We start from the raw sequence: 23,438 nt of genomic DNA on the forward strand, positions 1-23,438 counted from the left end.
TGGCCAGAAATCTGGGGGGAACAGAGAAGTGCAAAGATTCCTTGCTGCTTGGCAGAATGGAACACGGAGCACAAATAGGTAAGCAAACTTATCCTGGGGTAACCTCTCTCACCTGGCAGTAGTCAGGTTTCCAGGTGAGATTACCGGCATCATCTTGCAAAGCGGCAAGCGGCTGCAGAAAGACAGCTTGCACCTATCTATCCACCCGCTTACGAGGCAATTACATGTGCATACTCGATAGTAACCCAGTAGCGCACGCATGCACACACACAAAAGAAACACCTGAGCATTAAAATATTCTTACCTGGGAAAGTATGCGGGTGGGGCGACCCTCTTTTAAGGCACTTGGAACAGAGGACATGCACAGTATAGTACAGGCCTGGCCATTCTTGAAGCAAGACATTCAGTTCTTCCACTAGTGGGGTTATGGCTTGCCAGGCTGTCCATATATTTGGTAAGGATGCATGACTAGCGATAGACAAAGTATCTGGCTGCTGGGTGCCTTTGGCAGGTCTGTAACTTACTACGACAGGTACCTTCCCCCTGTAGGCATAGATCTGGTATTTCCCATCAGACCGCTGAACCACGTGGCTGTTGATCTGGACGCTGTAGCGGGCGAAGAGCCCCGATGGGAAGATGAAGGGGAAGCTGTACTCAATCTGCAGCTGTTCAGCGACAAAGGACTGCCCACCCAGGTTGGAGCCATTGATCCACGCCTCTGCGTGGGGCATCTCGTTCTTCACATAGCAAGGGAACTTGTACCATGCCGTCGCCCCGTTCAAGGGCTTGGACTTGGGCTTGTTGACGCAGTAGCAGAGACCCATCTTCTCCAACAGCTCCAGGATCAGCTGCAGGTCCTCTCTGCTCTGGATGTGGGGTTTGAGGAGCAGGCGAATGACATGGGCGGGAAGAAGCCCGTGGAGCAAAAAGCCTTCCACATAGTGGTGGAGCTGCGTGGCCTTCAGCTCGTCCACATGGGCATTGCCAAGCAGTTTCTGGAGCAAGACCGTGGCATCCCTTTGGCAGAAGACGTTGAGGATGTCAATGAGCCTGGGCAAGTTGTGGAAAACGTATTCCCGAAGGGTGAGGTGCTCCTCAAAGTAGAGCAGCTTGCCGCTCTCGTGCAAGTAGGAAAGGGCACTCTGGAGACGGTCCTCCGTCAGCCCTGCCTGCAGGCCAAGCCGAGCCGAGTCCCACCAGCTGAGCCACAGCTGTTGAGCCTGCGGTTGGAAGTGCAGCTCCTCCAGCACCTGCCAGGACCTTGGCAGCACCCGGTGCAAATTGGGAAAGATGTCTCTATGCTCGGCTACCGAAAGGAGCTTCTCTCGCAAGCGGCGTACCTGGCAGCAATCCCAGCAGCTGATAGGCAGCACCGGGGAAAGGATTTGGGGCCGGTGGTTGAGCAAATACTGGAACTGAGCTTTCTTGCGCCGCAGGTTCTTGTCCGACACCCCGTAGAAGGCGACGTGAGGGCTGGAGCAGCGCAGGTCGAAATCCTGCCCTAGGGCTTCGTCTACCTGCTGGGCCAGACTCTGGAGGCCCTCGTAGTCGCACTTCTCCTGCCGGGATATCTGGCGGTGGATGTCTAAACACTTCTCTTCCACCTCCCGTTCAGCGCACAGGTCAGCATGGGTGCCAACCATGCACACCACGGCATGTGGCACCTTTGCCCCCAGCCAGTGAAGGAAGTGCCCCACGGAGGGATAAAAACACTGCGGCACGTAAGTGCTCAGGTTCACCACCAGCACATAGAGGGCTCCCGGAGAGAGGAAGAAGGGCTGGATCACGTCGTAACTTGGGTCTCCCGCCAGCTCGTACACAATGAAAGTCAGGCCCCTTTCCACGTCTGCAGTCCAGTCGGTCACCTCTATGCCTTTGCTGCTGCCTGGCAACCCGGCTGCGTAGGGAGCTGGGGACATAATGGGCCGTAGGGGAGGGTAATATCCTAAGTGCGCCTCCCCATTTATTTTTGGTGACGGGGCCAGCGGAGCATCGTCCTGCCGCTCAGCAGCAAAACATCCCACCTGGGTCTGCCCAGCAGCTTTCGGGGAAGGGTAAAAGAGCATGTCCCACTGCTCACTGGAGATACATCCCAAATGGGAACATTTCAGGGTCGAGGCTGGCAAAGGAGAAGCCTCTGGCTGCTCGACAATGGGGCGGCGGTGTGGCTGTGCTTTGGGGGAAAGAGGCTGAGGGGGCAGGTCTCTTAGGGTCTGCATGAAGCACCCCTTGGTCCGAGCTCTCCCAGCGTCCTTGCAGGCTGCAGCGAAGGACAGCTCTCCATGCCCTTGTCCCTCGTCTTCGTCCTCCACGAGGCACTTCCGCAGCAGCGTCTTGCCTGCGTTTTTCAGGCCCATCAGGACCAGCTTGAGCCGGGGCTTGAGGGCAGGCTGGGAGTGGGCCAGCTCCTGCTGATAGGCCGCGATGTAAGGGATGCCCTTCATGCAGACCTCATAGGGTGGCTGAATCAGAGGGTTGTCTTTGATCTTCCAGAGGCTGATGCGGTTGAGTTGGCCAAAGCCCTCGGGCAGGATGGCGATCTGGTTGCCCTGCAGGACCAGCTCCTCCAGGTGATGCAGCTGGACGATGGAGTCGGGCAGGTAGCGGATGCGGTTGTTGTCCAGCCACAGGGTCCGCAGCTGGCCCAGCTGGCACAGCCCAGCGGGCAGCAGGGTGAGCTGGTTGCGGCTCAGGTACAGCTCTTCCAAGCCAGGCAAGGCCAGCACAGCTGCGGGGAAGTCGGCCAGCAGGTTGGAGGAGAGGTTCAGCATCTTGAGGCGCTGCAGGCCGCCAAACCCGGCGGGCAGGCCTCTCAAGCGGTTCCCGTCCAGCATGAGGCTCTCCAGGGCCCCTAGCTGGCACAAGCCTTCGGGCAGGGCAGCCAAGCCTGTGCCGCTGAGCCACAAGATCTTCAGGCGCCGCAGGGCCGCGATGCCCTCAGGCAGGGCCCGCAGGTGCCGGTTGCCGGAGCAGTCCAGCTCCTCCAGGGAGCCCAGCGCCAGCAGCGCCGGAGGGAAGGCGGGAAGCTGGTTGTGGTCCACGTCGAGGGCGCGCAGCTGCTGCAGGCGGGCCAGGGCCTCGCCGGGCAGGCGGCTGAGGCGGTTGAAGCTCAAGTCCAGCTCCTCCAGCTGCCGCAGCTCGCCCAAGGCGTCGGGAAGTGCTCCGTCGCCGCCGGCGCCCAGCTGGTTGTGGCTGAGGCTGAGCTTGCGCAGCCCGCGCAGGAGCGCCAGCGCCGGGCCGTCGTCGCGCAGGGAGCGCAGGCGGTTGTGGCTCAGGTCGAGCTCGGCCAGGCGGCCCAGGTGCCCCAGGGCGGCGGCCGAGGGCAGCCTCGCCAGCCGGTTCCTGCGCATCGAGAGCACGCTCAGGCTGCTGCCCACGGCGGCGCACAAGCCCTCGGGCAGCTCCTCCAGGCCGCGCCCGCTCAGGTTCAGCGTCTCCAGCGGCGACGGCGGCTCCTGCTCCTGCTGGTGCGGCGGCTGCTGCAGCAGCGCGGACTTGGGCTCCGGCTCTGCCTGCGGGCCGCTCTCCTCCCGGGAGCCCAGCTCCAGCTGCCCGAGGTCGCTCCGCAGCTTGCCGGCGCGCAGGGCGGCGTCTCGCCACAGCCGGGCCGCTTCCTCCGGCCGCTCCGTCTCGGCCATAGCGCCGCCGCCGCAGTCCTTAGGGCGCACCGAGGCGAGAGGAAAGATGGGCCCGGGCACCAGCGCCGCCCCCGCCGCCGCCGGGCTCCCCGCCGCAAGCCGGGCCTCGCCGCTGCAACGTAGCGCGGGGCTTCGCCATGGAGGAGGCTGCGCGCGTCTTGCGCTAGGCAAGGCTGCCGGCCGCAGGGATGTCCCGTCCGCCGCGCCTCTTCCTCCGCCGCCGCGCCCGGAGGAGCATCCTTTCTCCTGGGCGGCCGCTCCCAGCAAGGCGGCGCCGGCGGATTCCCGAACCGGGACTGAGGGGAGGAAACTGGAGGAGGTGCCCGTGGCGGCGGCGGCAACAGCAGCGCCGCCCCTCGGCGCGTCAGTGCACGCCTGGTCGGAGCCGCCCTTGCAGGAGGAAAGGGCGCGCCAGCCTGGAGCGCAAGCTTTTCCTCGCTTCCCTTTGCTGCCGGCTCGCCTCCATGAACGAGGCTCGCCGTCCTCACCCAAAGGAGGCAACTCCGAGGGGCCAAGGTCCCTTAGCACCCCCCCATAAAATATTTGAGGGGGGCCAGCCCCCCAGCTGATGCTCACTGCCATTCAAATGGTGTATGAGGATTTATGTTGGGGGGGCAGGCTTTATGTGTGGGGCAGAACCTCAGTTAAGCATTTTTTATTGATTTAAGGGGGCAGCTGCCCCCCTTCTCCCCTGGCTATGCCCATGCGTGTCCTATGATTGATTAGGTGGGGTGGGGCTTACCTGCCCCCCCATATTTTATTCAAGTTGGCATTCCTGACTTCACCTAAGGTTCAGACCTGCAGGAAGTCAGGGTGTTCCGGGGACTGGTGTGCTGCAATGTGAAAGTTCCATCTGTGTAAAGAAGATAATGATAATTAAGGTAAAGGTAAAGGGAGCCCTGCCCATTAGGTCCAGTCGTGGCGGACTCTGGGGTTGCGGCGCTCATCTCGCTTTATTGGCCGAGGGAGCCGGCGTACAGCTTCCGGGTCATGTGGCCAGCATGACTAAGCCGCTTCTGGTGAACCAGAGCAGCGCACGGAAACGCCGTTTACCTTCCCGCTGGAGCGGTACCTATTTATCTACTTGCACTTTGATGTGCTTTTGAACTGCTAGGTTGGCAGGAGCAGGGACCGAGAAACAGGAGCTCACCCCGTCACGGGGATTCGAACCGCCGACCTTCTGATTGGCAAGTCCTAGGCTCTGTGGTTTAACCCACAGTGCCACCCATTCACACATGCAAGGCAGAGCCAACCATTTAGTTGAAGTTGAGAGCTTTTAAATTCATTTCAGGGAGCGCTCCATACCTCTCTCTGTGTGTGCTTGTGAACTGGTTCAATCCATGGGGGCAATTCTCAGGAACAATACTTAACTGCCAATGTGGGGGGATCTTTGGCCTGCTTAGTGTTGCTGAACTACAGCTCCCATCAGCCCCAGTATGTGCAGCGACCAGTGATGACGGGGACTGAAGTTCAGCAACATCTGGCAGCCCGAAGGTCCGCAACACCAGCACTACTGAAATAAATAAGAGCAACTTGGGATCACTACTGCAGTTAGACAATGGCCTCGCCTCCTTGTCCCTCTCTACACTGCCCAACCCAAGCTTCTTGAGTTCTCTTGGTTCTATTCCCACTTCCTTGTGGAGGAAGATAGCAGTTAACTATTAGAGACCAAGGTTCACACAGGTGTCTGTTTATTTACTTTTCGCTTTTGCTAACCCTTCCTCCAAGGAGCTCACATTCTACCTCACCCCAGCAGCCTTGTGAGGTTACCGTAGTTCAGGTTGAGATATGTCTGTGATCATCCACTGATGATCTGCTGTGATCCTTCAATAGGGGAAATAATAACCTTTTATTTAGACTAGAAAGGGTTTCCAGTCTTCCTTAAAATATTCTAAATTTGTATGTTTTAACAGTGCCATCCATTTTGCCATCTCTGCAATATGCCAAGATTTTCAACAGGTAATCATATCAAAGGATAGTGAGTTGGACCCACCCGTACCTGGAGATGCCAGAAATTGAACCCAGGTCCTTCTAAATGCTAAGCATGTGCTCTGCCCACTGAGCTACAGCCTTTATGGTGGACAGCTACCAGGACACCCGGGGCCTTGACCAATAATCTCTCCTGTCTAAGCAGAGTTAGGGTCAAACTGCACTTCCCATGATCAGGGGGAAAACAAAGGGCCGGGCTGCCAGGGCTGGAGTCAGATGCAGGTCAGCACAAAGAAGCAAGGCCAGTTGTCAGTGCTCAGTCAACTTTTTATTCAAGGAAATGAACATACAACTCAGCAACACTTCCCAGTAAGTCTTGGCCCTGTGGAGCAGTTGTCAGGACTGAGGTCCCTGCCTTCTGAGGCTCCTCCTCTCCCAAGCAGTCTCAAACAGCACCTGAGCATCTCTGGCCTCTGTTCCACTCTCCTCATTATTCTGTGCCTTCTTGGAGACAAGGCTGGAGGGGAGCTTGTCACAGCAGGAGAGGGAGACTCCCTGGATTCCTCATCAGTCTCTTGACGCCCCTCCTCTGCTTCAGCCTCGGAGTCTGAACTGCTTCCATCCACAGGTTCTTCCTGCTCACTAAACTTTGTTGCCCTTCACCATTTGTTGCTTCCTTAGATTCTCCGAATTGCAGAAATTTGCGTCTTTGCTTATCCCGGCCACTGACACATGGCTTAAAAAACAGAGAGATTAATTTGCAAATGCTGTATACAGATGCATATTTAAAAATGATTACTACCCTACTGAGTCATACAAAGTAGACCCATTGGTTTCGGTGAGTCTGAGTATGAATTAGAAGGATGCATGATTTTACTCTTGAGTATGACTAATGTTAGATATCGCTCTGTAATTTTTAGAGGAATACATCTCACTGTAGTGGGGAGGACCAGGGCCTGTGTGCATGTGCTCAGACGTCTGCCAAGGGGCTGGCTGCTGATGGGCAGTTTCTGGGCCCCTGCTTTCCTCCTTTACTTTTAACCCAGATTTGGAATGGACAGCCAATCAAATAGAGGTCATTAGAGAGAGAACGGCCACCTGTCCTTATCCCGTCCCTATCCTAACCTTATTCTGCCACCTCTCCTTATCCTAACCTTCTGATAGCCCTTCAAATGGACACAAGTCTTCTCCAAAGGAGGACACTGACCACCCTGTCTTTGCCCTGCTTGTTCTGCTAATGTGTGCGTGTGGTACCAGTTGCTTTGTTATTGAGACCTTGTCCATTTTCCACATAATTTAAATAGGCTGCATTTTTTGTGTGTGTGCATGTTGCTTCCTAAACAAACATAGATGTGAAATTAGACTCTCTTTAAAAAAGTACTAGGGGAGTAGTACTCCTTAGTACCTGGGAATGCTAGGATAGGAAGCACCCACATGATCCAGCCTATCTAGACACACCTGGTGATGCATCAGGGGAGCATCATTAGAGCACCAGGCACAGTGCACAGGTTGCTTGAACTGGTCCTTAGATGCCATGACGGAGTTCAGAACCAAGCTTATTCATTGAAATTGCCACCCAAAAACACTCCCATGCTAATACTTTGGGAAGTGAGGGATATAGGGGGAAATAGAGGGGCATGATGGTTGCATTAGAAGTTAGCGAGGATACTGCAGGGACTTGAACCCCGTCCTGGAAACCTGGAAGGTGGTGCTTGAAATGGTCCTTTGGTGCAATGGTGGAGTTAAGAATCAAGCTCAGTCACTGAAGTCAGCACCCTCCCATGCTAATACGTTGGCTTAAGAAAAATGGAGCCAATCGTTATTTCGGCAGTGTGGGATAGAGAGGGATAGAGAGACAGAGAGGGATAGAGAGATACAAGAGAGATAGAGAGGGATAGAGAGAGATAGCAGTTGCATTGGAAGTAAGCATGGACACCGCAGGGATTTGAACCCCGTCCTGGGAACCAGGAGCGCCGACCACCAGTGTCTTTTGCTTTTTTTTTGAGCAATGCAACAAGGGGAAAAGCAAAACCTGAGAGAACATTCTGCGAATCTTCTCTCAGGAAAAAGAAAAACCTTAAGAGTTATGAAGAAATCTGCTGCAAAGGGCTTCCACTTCAGACGAGTCAGGGATTGCAACCTGAAAGAGTCTTAGCAGAAAACAATGTTAGTGCAAAAAGTTGCAGATGGAACACGATAAGAGATTTCTTCCCTAGTCAAGCAAGGGGTACTGACCTAAATACCCTTGAACAATGGGATACCATTTTGACTGCCATTTTTGTCTGAAGCTGGATGAGCCATTGACCTAGAAGGGCACAAAAGAGAGATAAGATTCAGACTTAAATGTCTGCCATTAAGCTTGGTGTGGAAAGAGGAAAGATTGCTCAGTGCTCACCCTTTTGTTTGTCCATTTGACTTCATGTGTCTGGCAGCTCCTTCTGTTGGTCTGCGATCTAGAGTCACTGGTTTATCTTACCATCAGGTGAGCCTCAATGTGGTGACACGGAATAGGGCCTCTTCTGACAACTCAGTCACTGCAACCTGAAAGAGTCTCAGCACAATGAGTTGCAGACGGAACACAAATAGAGATTTTCTCCCTAGCCAAGCAAGGGGGATTATGTCATCCTGTCGTTGCTGCTGGAAAGGCTAGTCCTTTCAGTACAGCTCCACTTGCAAGACACACTGGAGACATATTCCAGAGTTAAAGGCTCCATTTTAGGATGGGAATATACAGAAGAATCCTTTGTGGTAAAAAGTCGCAAACCGTCTTGCCGCAACCTTAAAACAAATGAGGAATCACAGAGTACCATTTTGACTAGATATTTCCTTCCTAGTCAAGCAAGGGATACTCACCTAGATGTGGTTCAGTCAAAGAGTGCCATTTTGACAGTCATTTTTTCAAGAAGCTGGTGAAGAGATTAAAAAGGAGAGACCAGTACAAAAGCATTGCACTGAAAAAGATCACTGAGTTGTCTTCATCCAAAGACTAATTAGTTTGTAAGGTAAATAAAACTTTAAGACTTTAAAGTGTCTTAGCACAAGAATTGCAGGTGGAAAAGATATTTTCTCTCCAGCCAAACACGAGATACTCACCTAGAAGCCCTTCAATCAGAAGGCATTTGCACCTGCCGCCACCTTTTGAAAAGTCAAAAGTATTTAATAGTTACCTTCCTTCAACTGCAGCACTAGTTTCCAGGTGTGAAGTTACTGGCAAAGGAAGCTGAGTGCTAGACCTGGTTTTAAAATTGGTATTTTAAATGTGTTACCTTCAGTGCTGGAGGAACCAAGTTTTTTTGTATAGAGTCAACGCTTTGTGTTGTCTGAGCTATGTAGCAAAAAAAATAATAAAATCTGAAAACCTTGGCTATTACCACCAGAGAGCCATGTTACGCATCGGGGTAATCTTGCCTGGCCTGTTCCATAGCTATCTTTTGAGCTCCATTTCCCATTTCTTTTCAAAAACTTGCCGGTTCTGCTGGAAAGGCTTAGTGGAGTTGATGTTCTAGTCTGCTTCCTCATTGGATCCTCACAACAACCCTGTGAGGTAGGTTAGGCTGAGAGATAGAGCGTTTCTTGGCAGAGTGAGGATTTGTACTCGAGTCTCCCAGGTCCTAATCCAGCACTCTAGCCGCTCTCAGGAACTTCCTTTGGAGAAAGCACTTTCCCACAGGATCCTGGACTTGCCATGTCCCTGAGCAGTCACTCTCCAGTCGCCATCAGCAGGTTCATCCTCAAAATGCTTTATTTGCCTTTTCAGCAAGTTTTAAACTTACCTGTTTTTCTCTCTTTCCAAGGCAACCTGAGCCAACATGAAATTAGAAGGAACGGCTTTGTCCTCTCCTTGTCTTCTTTGCTTCCCCCCCATATGCATATTTCTAGCTTCAGCAACAAAAAACTCAATCTTTCCCTTCACGAAATGACTTCTCTAGTTGCCTTTTAAAAGAAAAGCCTTCTATTTTTCCTACTCATTTTCCCTCTTCTTTAAGCGGACTTCATATCCATGTACCCTTTCATGTGCTCCTTCTGTTCATCCAAAGTCTCCTTAGTTTGAAAGGTAAGCAAAATTGAATTCCCCCCTTCCTTCCTTCCTTCCTTCCTTCCTTCCTTCCTTCCTTCCTCTTCATTTTCTCTTGGCTTTTCCAGTTAAGTATTTTCAATTTTCTTGATTCTCTAAAATCTCCATCTTGGTATTTTTCTCAGTTTTTGTTTGTTTGTTTGTAAAATATGTCCACCATGACTTCTGTGACTCTGCAGGAAGAGGTGGCTTCATCTGAGTGTTGTGGGTTCTTCAGACACAACTGTAAAGAGAGGGTGTCAGTGAGATGCACCTGGAAGAGACTGGGGTCTTCAGCACCTTTTCTCTCTCCTACAGAAACAGAGGAACAAAAACAGCAGGTTACCTAAAGTTACACAATCAAAATGCAAGTTTCTCTCAATAATAACTGCAGGTTTTTACTTGATGTATCAAGAGCTCTTACTCACATTGCATCTTGGGAGTTAACAAAACAGTTCTGCCTCAGACATAGTGAACTCTGCGACGTCTGTAAAACAGAAGATCTGGAACAAAAGAAAGAGCGTTGTCCCGCCCGCAAGTGTACCTCATTGTGGACCAACACAGGAAAAGGCCTTCTCTGCAGTGACATCTTGACAGTAGAAGTTCCCTTGGAAACAGGAATGGCGGCCACCTGGCGTCTTCAGTTCCCAGCTCATCTGAAAAAAATGACTGAATGACCAATGTTGCTAAGTGCAAGCTCCTTAGGAACTTGTGTATTTTATGTATTATTACATCAGTAACCTACCTTTTCTCCAGTGAGTTCATGGCGGTGTGATCGTCCTTCTCCTGTGACCTGAAACAGTCTTTGCACAAAGAGTTGCAGAAGGAAGACAATATATCGTATTTTTTGCTCTATAAGACGCACCCGACCATAAGACGCACCTAGTTCTAGAGGAGGAGAACAAGAAAAAAAATGTTCTCTCCCTCTCTGCGCAGCGCCTCTCCAGCAAAGCGGCGGGAGAAGCGGAACCCCTTCCATTTCTCCTCCCGCTTCGCTGAAGGGGCGCTACGCAGAGAGGGAAAGCCGCGCAGCGGCTCTCCACCGAAGCGAAGCCAGAAGTGCAAGAGGGATCGATCCTTCTTGCTCTCCTGGCTTTAGCGAAAGCAACACAAAGCCTCCTGAGCACAGTGGGAGCGCTCCCGCTGCGATCAGGAGACTTCGGGCGGCTATCCCTGAAGGCAGGAGAGCAAGAGGGATCGGTGCGCACCAATCCCTCTTGCTCTCCTGGCTTCAGTGAAAGCTGCGCAGCCTGCATTCGCTCCATAGGATGCACAAACATTTCCCCTTACTTTTTAGGAGGGGAAAAGTCCATCTTACAGAGCGAAAAGTACGGTAAATTTCCTTCCCAGCGAAGGAAAATCTCTGAAAAGAGATTTTCTCTCCAGTCAAACACGAGATGCTCACCTAGAAGCCCTTCAATCAGAATGCATATAACTGATTTGTTACATTAATTATGATGTAGCATTTCAAGTTTACTTGTTAAGAGATTTGCACCTTTTGCCACCTCTGAAAAGTCAAGAGTATTTAATAGTTACCTTCCTTCAACTGCAGCGCTAGTTTCCAGGTGGGAAGTTACTGGCAAAGGAAGCTGACTGCTAGATCTGGTTTTAAAATGGATATTTTAAATATATTACCTTCAGTGCTGGAGGATCCTTTTATCATTATTATTATTTAGAGTCAACACTTTGTGTTGTCTGAGCTTTGTGCTAAATAGCTGCTCCTAGAAGATGCTTAGCAAAAATAAAATAAAATCCAAAAACCTTGGTTATTACCACCAGAGAGCCACGTTACACATCAGGGGTAATCTTGCCTGGCCTGTTCCATAGTTACCTTTTGAGCTCCATTTCCCATATCTTTTCATAATCTTGCAGGTTCTGCTGGAAAGGCTTAGTGGAGTTGATGTTCTAGTCTGCTTCCTCATTGGATCCTGGTTAGGCTGTGAGATAGAGCTCTTCATGGCAAAGTGAGAATTTGAACTCTAGTCTCTCAGGTCCTAATCCAGCACTCTAACCTCTCTCAGGAACTTCCTTTGGAGAAAGCACTTTCCCCCAGGATCCTGGACTTGCCATGTCCCTGAGCAGTCACTCTCCAGTCGCCATCAGCAGGTTCATCCTCAAAATGCTTTATTTGCCTTTTCAGCAAGTTTTAAACTTACCTGTTTTTCTCTCCTTCCAAGGCAACCTGAGCCAACATGAAATTAGAAGGAATGGCTTTGTCCTCTCCTTGTCTTCTATGCTTTTTTTCTCTCGACATGCACATTTCTAGCTTCAGTAACAAAAACCCCCAACTTTCCCTTCATGGAATGACTTCTCTGGTTGCCTTTTAAAAGAAATGCCTTTTATTTTCCATACTCATCTTCCCTCTTCTTTAAGCAAACGTCATATTCATGTGCCCTTTCATGTACTTCCACTTTTCATCCTTCATTTATCTTCATTTTCTCTTGGCTTTTCCATTTAAGAATTTTTGATTTTCTTGATTCTCTTTAAAATCTCTATCTTGGTATTTTTCTGAGTTTTCAATTTAAATTTTGCTTGGCTAAACTCTTTTTGGGGGGACTTTCTCAAGGTCCATTATCTGTCTACAATTTACTGTCCCTGTGTTATTAGGATTAAGTCTTCTTTGATCTTCTATTTACCTTCAGTTTCCTTTTAATCTGAAATTTAATGCCTCTCCTAACACCTTTTAGGGACCGATACCTGATTAAGATATATGTGTGCAGTATTTGAAATCAACCACGAAAGAGATCACAGGTTAAAATTACCTGTGTCCCTTTTAAAAGTTGTAAATGATGAATTTCAGCAGAGTGAAATCCCTTCATTTACTCTATAAAAAAATCCCAATAGTTTTGAAAAGCATCTAACCTAAACTGGTTTCAGTTGCCTTTTCAAACCTGTTTCATCTTCCCAGCCTTCCTCTCCTAATCCCTCTGCCCCGTAACTCCTTCAGCTCTGACCAGTGAGAGGGCTAAAACCAGTACTATAGCCAGGGACAGGCTCACTCACTGGAATGCGGCTCGCTCCTTCCACCACCTGTCATAATGACACATAAAAAAGTCCCTTGCAGCATACAGTGGGTACAAATGTCTTTATTTTTGACATGGGGTCACTTCAGGGTTTTGATGGGAAATGAGTATTTTCATTCCAAATTAAAACATTATGGAAATACAAGGGAACTGAATTTGTAATCCACCCAAATCTCATGGAGTACAAACTATAAGAACATGACCTGCACAGGAGAATAAGGGAAAGACTATGGGAAGAGGGGCTGGCTTGGATCTCAGTGTTGCCCATTGAATTCTATGGAGCAAAGTAAATGGGCTATACAGTTGGAAAAGTAATCTGGGGTACAGTTGGAAAGGACAGCAGTTGCTTCTCACTCCTATGTATAGAGAACATTCTATGATAGAATGAATGAAGACTGGGTGCTTGTTTTTAAAAAAAGTTGGCTTAAAAAGAAAGAAAGGGGTGGTGAATTTTAAATCATTGCTCCTGTTTGTAGCATACCGGCCGTCTTTCCCTTGAAAATTGCTTTGTTGAAATATAATACCTGGTTGGTGGAGGGGAAAGGTTTGGAGGACGACATTGATCAACCGTCTCTCCTGCCTGCCCCCATAAGCACTCTTATTTTAGTCAAGCAAGCGATATTCTCAGAGAATATGCCTGAGTGGTTCAAGGAACAGATTTAGAAGTGATGAAAAGGAAGATATAATTTAAGCTAGTCCCCCTTCTTGGAACTGAAGGCCTCAACATAATTAGCAGTGATGATTGAAAGCAAAACCCTATATGGACATTCTGTTTGCTTTCAGAGATCACTGCAGTTCAGGTTATGCTGACTGGGAAAAGGTTTGAACTCGACCAGTGAATGCATTTTAAAGCCACGAGACGGTGCCTCCTGCTTGTTTGGTAGGAGGTACCTCAAGAAAAAGTTGTCTTGACTTCTGTGCCTTTTAATAGCTGTGCGGATTTTCTCTCCCCTACATGACAAGCTGTACCAATCAGAATGCCTTCTTCTGTTCTACTATTAGGGAACACTGTCCTCTGCATTTCATCCTAGCCTATTGGTTTAAAATGTAAAGTATAGCATTGCTGACATACGACCTTCAACAGCCCAGCTTTTCCATTCAGACTTGGTGGGTATGCAGCCTAACCCATCTGTAGCACAAAAGATGTTGTTGTTTAGTCGTTTAGTCGTGTCCGACTCTTTGTGACCCCATGGACCAGAGCATGCCAGGCACTCCTGTCTTCCACTGCCTCCTGCAGTTTGGTCAAACTCATGCTGGTAGCTTCGAGAACACTGTCCAACCATCTCATCCTCTGTTGTCCCCTTCTCCTTGTCCCCTCCATCTTTCCCAACATCAGGGTCTTTTCCAGGGAGTCTTCTCTTCTCATGAGGTGGCCAAAGTACTGGAGCCTCAGCTTCAGGATCTGTCCTTCCAGTGAGCACTCAGGGCTGGTTTCCTTCAGAGTGGATAGGTTTGATCTTCTTGCAGTCCATGGCTCTCAGGAGTCTCCTCCAGCACCAGAATTCAAAAGCATAAATTCTTCGGCGATCAGCCTTCTTTATGGTCCAGCTCTCACTTCCATACATCACTACTGGGAAAACCATAGCTTTAACTATACGGACCTTTGTTGGCAAGTTGATGTCTCTACTTTTTAAGATGCTGTCTAGGTTTGTCACTGCCTTTCTCCCAAGAAGCAGGCGTCTTTTAATTTTGTGGCTGCTGTCACCATCTGCAGTGATCATGGAGCCCAAGAAAGTAAAATCTCTCACTGCCTCCATTTCTTACCCTTCTATTTGCCAGGAGGTGATGGGCCCAGTGGCCATGATCTTCGTTTTTTTGATGTTGAGCTTCAGACCATATTTTGCGCTCTCCTCTTTCACCCTCATTAAAAGGTTCTTTAAATCTACAAAAGATGTAGATTTTCCCAATCCGGAGTCATTCATGCTCATCTTCAACATGCTGCTTTCAATTTAGAGTGTTTCTAGATCCTGCTATTCATGAGGTTGGATGTGCTGCTTGTTATGTGTTTGAAAACCCTCCTCTTTAGGATATACACATATTTCCCTCCCTGCACATGGTCCAAGTGAACAAAGAAGGAAGTGGTGCTTGTAATCTTGATATACACCCACTCACAACATCATTGGGCAGATGTGGATGTGCACACCCACACCCAAATTGTCAGGACTGCCGACAACTGTTTTCAAATGGACACACTGCAGGGGAATAAAAAATCAATCTGCAATGAGCTTTCAATTTTAGAATGAAACGAGTGTTTCCATTGTGTACACACTATACATTTAAAGATGTTCAAAACACATTCCTCCAAAAACAATTCCCACCACTCTTAATCTCGGGGCCGTGGGTTCGAGCCCCATGTTGGGCAAAATATTCCTACATTGCAAGCGGTTGGACTAGATGACCCTTGTGGTCCCTTCCAACTCTACGGTTATAATCCTTAACAAACTACAGTGCCCAGAATTCCTTGAGGGAAATAATGTGCTTTGAAGGCACAGGGCAGGTATCACTTCATGAGTCAGCAGAAGACCTGCACTAGGAGTAGCCACAATGGCATCATTAATAGAATTTTAGGATTGCAGAGTTGGAAGGGATCCTGAGGGTCATCTAGTCCAACCCCCTGCAAGTCAGGAATATTTTGCCCAATGTGATGCTCAAAACCACAACTCAGAGATTAAGAGTCTCGTGCTCTGTTGACTGAGCTATTTGCCCTGGCATCTCCATGACCTAGATGATAGACAGGGCATCACTTCGGTCCTGCTAGCGCAGCTGTGTGACTTCACCCCTGGAGGTGCACTCCATTGTTTCTTGAGACAGAAAGATGCCAACAACTCTCAGAAGCCTTGACAAACTACAGTTCCCAGGATTCCGTGAGGGAAGCCATGACTATAATGGTAAAGGTAGAGGGACCCCTGACCATTAGGTCCAGTCATGGCTGACTCTGGGGTTGCAGCGCTCATCTCGCTTTACTGGCCGAGGGAGCCGGCGTACAGCTTCCGGGTCATGTGGCCAGCATGACTAAGCCTCTTCTGGCGAACCAGAGCAGCACAGGGAAACGCCGTTTACCTTCCTGCCGGAGCGGTACCTATTTATCTACTTGCACTTTGATGTGCTTTCGAACTGCTAGGTTGGCAGGAGCAGGGACAGAGCAATGGGAGCTCACCCCATCGCGGGGATTCGAACTGCCGACCTTCTGATCGGCAAGTCCTAGGCTCTGTGGTTTAACCCACAGCGCCACCCGCATCCCTTGACTATAATGGTATGATACTGCTTTAACTGTACAGTGCAGGTGAGGCTTTAGTTGGATACAACTCTTGAGTTTATTCATTTGGCTTGCTCATATGACATTTATGCAGCATATTTAAATCACCAAGATGGTAGGCTGGTCACTTATGCCAACTCATTTGCACTGCAAGGCTGGCGCTCCACTGGGGCGATCCTTAGCAAGCCCTAAGGAGCAACACATTTTCTGGCTGTAGTCTTGAAGTCAAAATGCAGAGGCATAGTTGTGTTGAAGAAAAACAGCAGAGAACGTTGTGGTACTTTCAAGACGAAAACAAATGCATCTATGCAACTCGTCTGCCCAATTTGCTATGGTGTCCATCTGCTTTCAGTTGGGGGGAAAAAGATAAAGAAAGAAAGAAAGCTGTGGCTGGCTACAAAGAAACAATTCCAAAGCACAATTCAAAGTGTTGGTGCTGACCTTTAAAGCCCTAAACGGCCTCAGTCCTGTATACCTGAAGGAGCATCTCCACCCCCATCGTTCAGCCCGGACACTGAGATCCAGCGCCGAGGGCCTTCTGGCGGTTCCCTCATTGCAAGAAGTGAGGTTACAGGGAACCAGACAGAGGGCCTGTTCCACAGGCGCCACGCCCACCCTGTGGAACACCCTCCCTTCAGATGTGAAGGAAATAAGCAGCTATCCTATCTTTAAAAGACATCTGAAGGCAGCCCTGTTCAGGGAAGTTTTTAATATTTAACGCTGTACTGTTTTTAACACTTGATTGGGAGCCGCCCAGAGTCGCTGGGGAAGCTCAGCCAGATGGGCGGGGTATAAATATATTATTATTATTATTATTATTATTATTATTATTATTATTATTATTATTATTATTATATTTTTTCCTATTCCTAGCATCAGCTGGGAGCAGGGGTGCCAACTTGAATAAAATATTGGGGAGCCCAGGTAACTCATCACATAACACTGCACATGCACACCGTTTGACTGGCAACGCCCATCAACTTGGGAGGGTGCGGCGGCCCCCTCAAATATTTTATTGGGAGGTGGGCCGAACAGACCTCGGCCCCTAGGCTGGGAGTGGTTTTAATTAACACAGCTCTCTCAATCCTGAGTGAGGACGGATTTGGCAGGGGGACATGGGAATGGCTGCCTCAGTAACAACTCCAACGCAAATAATCATCAGTGTGATCTGAGCTTGCAAATGCACCCAAGAGTTGTTTCGATGAACGGCTCACACACTGATATAAACAGATCTCTTTATCCCTCCTCCTCTCTCCCTCCTCTCTTTCCCTGCCTAATGAGCAAACAGTTTGCTGCAGTACACCGGTAGGATTTCCTCTCCTCTCCCCTTCCCCTTGGGAGTCTGCTGAGTGCTGCTGAACTGAGACAGTTGTGTATATATTATTCATGCCTCTCTGAAACGCAAAAGTAGGTGAGCGCTTGCACAGAACACATAAATACCACAAAGCGTTCACCTTTTCGTGAAGACAGGAATGGAAGAGATTCTTGGGGAAATGCCTGGGCAGCACATTATTCTCTTGCTGTCTGCAGCAAAAGCAAAGCCCATAAGAAAAAACCTTTCGTCTTCATGCCCAACTTAAGTACAGATTGAATTGTATTTTTTCCTGTTCATCCTGTCTCACTCCCCCCACCCCATTTCCTTTCCTACTGTTTTCACCCACTGTGGCAATTCAGCTCAGAAGTTCCTCGGGACACACAAACACACACACCTTGTTGTTGTTGTTGTTTAGTCGTGTCCGCCTCTTCGTGACCCCCTGGACCAGAGCACGCCAGGCACTCCTGTCTTCCACTGCCTCCCGCAGTTTGGTCAAACTCATGCTGGTAGCTTCGAGAACAATGTCCAGCCATCTCGTCCTCTGTCGTCCCCTTCTCCTTGTGCCCTCCGTCTTTCCCAACATCAGCGTCTTTTCCAGGGAGTCTTCTCTTCTCATGAGGTGGCCAAAGTATTGGAGCCTCAGCTTCACCTCTCAATAAAGCACCATATGCATGGAAGGCACTGAGTCAACCAGTATATTTATTAGCTTGTTCATTATTTCAATAATAATTTTAATACAATTCATTGATAAATGGTGGTTAGTGACTACTATTGCATCAAACTGAATGAATTATTGCCCTGAGTTGCAGGTACAAATACATACGAAGGAGGGAGATTGTAACAAATAGTAGACATTCAAACAAAAGCACAACATCAAAGGTTCATTCACCTGTGTGTCTTCCAGTGCAACATATGTTGTCATCTGCCAATAATGCCTGTTATGGTGCCCAAACTCCACCACTTGAGGTCGTTATCTCACAATAGGGCCTCCTCTGCAAATCAATACAGTGGTACCTCGGGTTACATACGCTTCAGGTTACATACACTTCAGGTTACAGACTCCGCTAACCCAGAAATAGTACCTCGGGTTAAGAACTTTGCTTCAGGATGAGAACAGAAATAGTGCTCTGGCGGCGCAGCAGCAGCAGGAGACCCCATTAGCTAAAGTGGTGCTTCAGGTTAAGAACAGTTTCAGGTTAAGAACAGACCTCCGGAACGAATTAAGTACTTAACCTGAGGTACCACTGTACTATGAGAAAGTCAACTATAATCAGAACAGTAAGTCTAGATTTGCGGCTATTTATTCCCTGCCCCCTCAGCATATTTAGCAGAACTGTTTCTTCATTCAACCAATTAACACCATAATTTCCTTGTTTCCTTGTAGTGGGGATATAGTGGTAGCGCAGTGAGCCTTTTCTCTCAAACACACTAAGGTGTAGTTAAGGCAAGAGTTTCAGTTGGCAGTTATTTTAAGTGCTGCAAGTATGCATTGAGTTGGGAAATAACCGTTAAAGCCCAAGCGAGGGAAGTGATGTAGCCCAGGGCCAGGGCACGCTGAGAAACATTCCACGCCAACTGAAAAAGGATTATTGCATGTGACTGAGACTAAAGGCAGAAGTTGATTCTCACAGCCAGGTTGACTTACAGCCAATCCTATGCATGTTTATTCATTTCAGTGGGACATTTTTCCCAAGTGAGTGTGCACAGGATTATGGTCTTAGGCATGGGTCAGCAAGGTTTATCTTGCCTGGGCCAGATCGGTGCCCATGATTTTCAGCGTCTGTGCACAGATGCGATTTCCGGCACCACAGAAGCGAGTCCCTGCGCTGCGCTGACTTAGCACAGCATGCAAGCAGGCGGCTTGGTTCAGGGGGCGGTTCGTGGGCCAGTCAAACGACCTCTGTGGGCCACTTCCGGCCCATGGGCCTTAGGTTGCTGACCCCCTGGTCTTAGGTATTCATTACATTTCTATCCAACTCTTCCCTCAAGGAACTCAGTTTCAGTTTCTTCATGTCAAGCAGAGACATCACTGAGCTTCTTTCATATTGCAGCTGAGAGCGAAACTCGACCTCACAGCCGAGGTTAAGGTGGGCTCAGTTCCCAACAAACACCTGTTAAAAGGAGAAAAAACTTGTGTGTGGGGAGATATTTGGGGTCCTATGTAAAGAATCCTATGTAAAGAGTCCTATGTAAAGAATAGGGACGCAGGTGGTGCTGTGGTCTAAGCCACAGAGCCCATCAAAGTGCAAGTAGATAAATAGGTACCGCTCCGGCGGGAAGGTAAACGGCGTTTCCGTGCGCTGCTCTGGTTCGCCAGAAGTGGCTTAGTCATGCTGGCCACATGACCCAGAAGCTGTATGCCGGCTCCCTTGGCCAATAAAGCGAGATGAGCACCGCAACTCCATAATCGTCCATGACTGGACCTAATGGTCAGGGGTCCCTTTACCCTTTTTATGTAAAGAATCAGAAGCAAAGACACCATAAAGCATTACATTTGGCTTACTGTGTGACCTGATTGCCCCTTCGAACTAAGACCAAAGGAAGGCATTGCATTTTAAGTGTGCTCGAAGCTGTACACACATTCTGAAATATCTTTCCAGAGCGCTGAACATGTGTTCAGACCAGTGGTGTAGCATGGGTTGCCAGGGAGGGGGAGCAGGAGTGAGGGAAACAGAGTACACATGCATATTCAACTGCCCAACTGCGTCTGCATCACCCAGGAGATGGCAACTGCAGAGATAAGAAAAGAAGAGTAATTTTGTTGTCTGGAGAGGTCACTTCCTGGTTTGCATGGAGAAGCCGTTTCAATGGAGCCCAGCGTGCAGTTGCGTTGAGGCAGCACCGGGTGTTGAAATATTGTGCCCCTAACAATTTTGCACCAGGAGCAACTGCCCGTGGGTCCCCCCACGCTGTGCCACTGGTTCAGACTCAATAGTGTACTTAAGTTGCTACAACTGCCATCAGCCTTAGATGTCAAATGCTCTCCAAGATTGACTGATGCCACAGTTGTAGCTATAGCATCTCCTATAGCTTTAGCCACTCTTGAGATCAGTTTTCAGACTGAAATTAAAGTGACATTCTGCATATGACGCATAGTGGGTGGCCAGCTGAGACCTCACAGAGAAACCACTGTGTTCCAGATAGATAAATCTTCACTCCTATATACGTTTGGCCCAGAGGCAGTCGCTACGCATTTCTGGGCATGCTGCCGCTTGCAACACCACTGATGGCTAATATTTAAACAGTTCCTCCGGTTTAGTCTAGTTCAGCTGGGTGTTGCCTGAAAAGCATTCTGTTATAACTTCGCTTGCTGCTGAGATATGATTAATCGGTCACTTGGGTGGTGAGTTTAAACCGGATTCCGTGACTGGCTCTTGGAACTTGGAGGAAGAAAAAAAACTTTGGCCACGGCAAAAGCAAAACGGAAAGCAGTTCTGTAATTGCAGCCTACAGATATCTGCAGCAATAAATGATTTCCTCTGTCAGTTTGGCCAAACCCTTGCTGGACAAAACTGAAGCGGCTCTCCAGAGAGCACAGACGCACTTGGACTAAACATACGGGGGGACCATTAAATATTATTTTATGCTCCCATTTCCTGAATCAGGAAAATGGTCAGGAAGCAGCAATTCATAGGGACAGTTCCCCTAGTATGGAGAAAGCACTGGAGCGTTATGGCACCTGCCAGGGAAGGAAGCCTTAGAGTGGACAGCCCATCCAGGACACTGCGCAAGAACTTTATTGCCTCTCTTAAAAAAGAAAGAACAGCAACAGAAGCCTCCAATGTTATGTAGAAACTGAGCTATGTAATGGCAGTATCCTCATAGTGCTTTTTGCATATACAAGCTGATCAGGCAGGCACCTATAGCAGTGTATCTCCACCAGGGGAGCATATGAAGATCTCAGAGCAAGAAGGGTGTGTGTGTGAATGTTTCCAAAAACATATGTTGTTGTTGTTGTTTAGTCGTTTAGTCGTGTCCGACTCTTTGTGACCCCATGGACCAGAGCACGCCAGGCACTCCTGTCTTCCACTGCCTCCTGCAATTTGGTCAAACTCATGCTGGTAGCTTCGAGAACACTGTCCAACCATCTCATCCTCTGTTGTCCCCTTCTCCTTGTGCCCTCCATCTTCCCCAACATCAGGGTCTTTTCCAGGGAGGCTTCTCTTCTCATGAGGCGGCCAAAGTATTGGAGCCTCAGCTTCACGATCTGTCCTTCCAGTGAGCACTCAGGGCTGATTTCCTTAAGAATGGAGAGGTTTGATCTTCTTGCAGTCCATGGGACTCTCAAGAGTCTCCTCCAGCACCATAATTCAAAAGCATCAATTCTTCGGCGATCAGCCTTCTTTATGGTCCAGCTCTCACTTCCATACATCACTACTGGGAAAACCATAGCTTTTACTATACGGACCTTTGGAATCCGTTCCGGAAATCCGTTCGACTTCCAAAATGTTTGGAAACCAAAGTGCAGCTTCCGATTGGCTGCAGGAAACTCCTGCAGCCAACTGGAAGCCATGGAAGCCCCGTCAAATGTTCTGGTTCCAAAGAACGTTCGCAGACCGGTTCACTCACCCAACCAACCACACCAGCCACTACTGAGTCTTAATTTTGTGATGTGCCCTTAAAACACACAAGCACACAATTTCCCAAGCATACTATAATGAATGGAAATGTAAAAATAACTTCAGAAATATATCACAACCATCATGGCCAGAATGTAGCAGTGGAAAGATTCCTGTATTAATAAATATTTGTGTGGAAGAGAGCACTTGAGCAAGTGCACCCGAGTTCATGTGAAAAAGCCAGCTACAGTCCATGTCTACCATACTTATTGCATTTCTCTTTAGTGTTCTTTACTTGGAGATTCAGACACAGGCAGTTCAATCCACTGCAAGCTATTTCACAAGACAGCCACGAATGGCAAGTTTTACCCTGTGCTCATTACTGGTCTTTGCCAAACCAGTTCCAAATTGTTCCAGGGCAATCTCAATCTCTCGCACTTAAAGACACTGGAAGACTCTTCCCAGGGTCAATATGGTATTAATGAGCCTATAGCAAGAATGAATTTGGCATCACATCAAATTGATTCCATAAAATATTGAAATGAAAGCTGAAAGCCAAAAACAACTCATAAGTGCAGCATCATGCTTTGCAAATGGCACGTTCAAGTGAGAACTACAAACTGTGTGGTTTGAGGAAAGTTTCAGTGATGGGATCCCATATCTTGAAAGGAGAGTAAAATTAAACTGTCAGAGGCTTTATTGGCAAATATAAACAAGTCAGTGGTGATTAAAAGCCAGGATCAAATAAGGCTAATGTTGCTTAGATTTATACACTCCTGAATTTATCACTTGCTAAAGATTTCTCAAGTTTCGCAGGATATGCGAAGGATGGAAAAAGAGGCTGTGTACACATTGTATCTTTGAAACACAATCAAAACTCAACCTTTCCCTTAAAGAATTCTGGGCACTGTAGTTTATCCCTCAGTGTTACGATTTTCAGCAACCCTTAAAAAGCTACTGTCCCCAGAATTCTTTGAGAGGAAAAATGTGCTTTAAAAGGTACAGTATGTACAGTGGTACCTCGGATTAAGTACTTAATTTGTTCCAGAGGTCCATACTTAACCTGAAACTGTTCTTAACCTGAAGCACCACTTTAGCTAATGGGGCCTCCTGCTGCTGCTGCACCACCGGAACACGATTTCTGTTCTCATCCTGAAGCAAAGTTCTTAACCTGAAGCACTATTTCTGGGTTAGCGGAGTCTGTAATCTGAAGCGTATGTAACCTGAGGTACCACTGTATATTGTCAGAGGCCCTGCGAAACTCCATTTCCTTTCATTGCCTCTTCTGCCCTACTTCCCACCCTGCCTTCCACTGCTGAGAGTGTTACGTCAGGCAAGAGCATGCGGTGAAGACAAATTTCCTTTTTCCAAATCTGTCCCTGCCTTCTATTTCTCTAAAGTGATTGCAAGAAACAGGATTTGCCCTCTGACAGCAATGAATAACAGTCATTCCTCGAGTCTTGCTTATCTCCTAGAACTCAACCTGAGTCACTGAGAATGAAGACCAACTCCTGTCTGCACCTTTGTACAGTTCTAGGTTCTGCTTTTTTTTGTCCTGCTAAAGAGTGACAGATTTTGAAGAAAGAGAGGACCTCTCCAGATGTCTTTTTCATTGCACATTCAATTATTTGTCCTCATGATGGTATCAGGATGGTTATGAGGGA

At 48.4% G+C, this 23,438-nt stretch overlaps 1 protein-coding gene and 2 long non-coding RNA genes across 3 annotated transcripts in view; all 3 read right to left on the reverse strand.

Moving 5' to 3' along the window:
• Positions 1-3,950, reverse strand: part of MFHAS1 (multifunctional ROCO family signaling regulator 1) — a 52,042-nt gene extending 48,092 nt beyond the window's left edge. Inside the window, exon 1 of the mRNA XM_083592917.1 lies at positions 305-3,950. Coding sequence (XP_083449043.1) covers positions 305-3,638 — 3,334 coding nt within the window. The 5' untranslated portion in view covers positions 3,639-3,950. The remainder of the gene's footprint in view (positions 1-304) is intronic.
• Positions 3,951-5,873: 1,923 nt separating this feature from the next.
• On the reverse strand, positions 5,874-9,419 carry LOC310753059. The gene is made up of 2 exons (XR_014543133.1): positions 9,341-9,419; positions 5,874-6,303 (listed from the first exon to the last, which is right to left on the reverse strand). It is a non-coding gene; the product is annotated as an uncharacterized lncRNA (long non-coding RNA).
• Positions 9,420-11,453: 2,034 nt separating this feature from the next.
• Positions 11,454-13,792, reverse strand: LOC310753087. Its single transcript, XR_014543168.1, has 2 exons — positions 12,384-13,792; positions 11,454-11,803 (listed from the first exon to the last, which is right to left on the reverse strand). It is a non-coding gene; the product is annotated as an uncharacterized lncRNA (long non-coding RNA).
• Positions 13,793-23,438: the final 9,646 nt, after the last annotated feature.

Source organism: Podarcis filfolensis (genome assembly GCF_964270895.1).
Source record: "Podarcis filfolensis genome assembly, chromosome: 17".
Lineage (NCBI taxonomy): Eukaryota > Metazoa > Chordata > Lepidosauria > Squamata > Lacertidae > Podarcis > Podarcis filfolensis.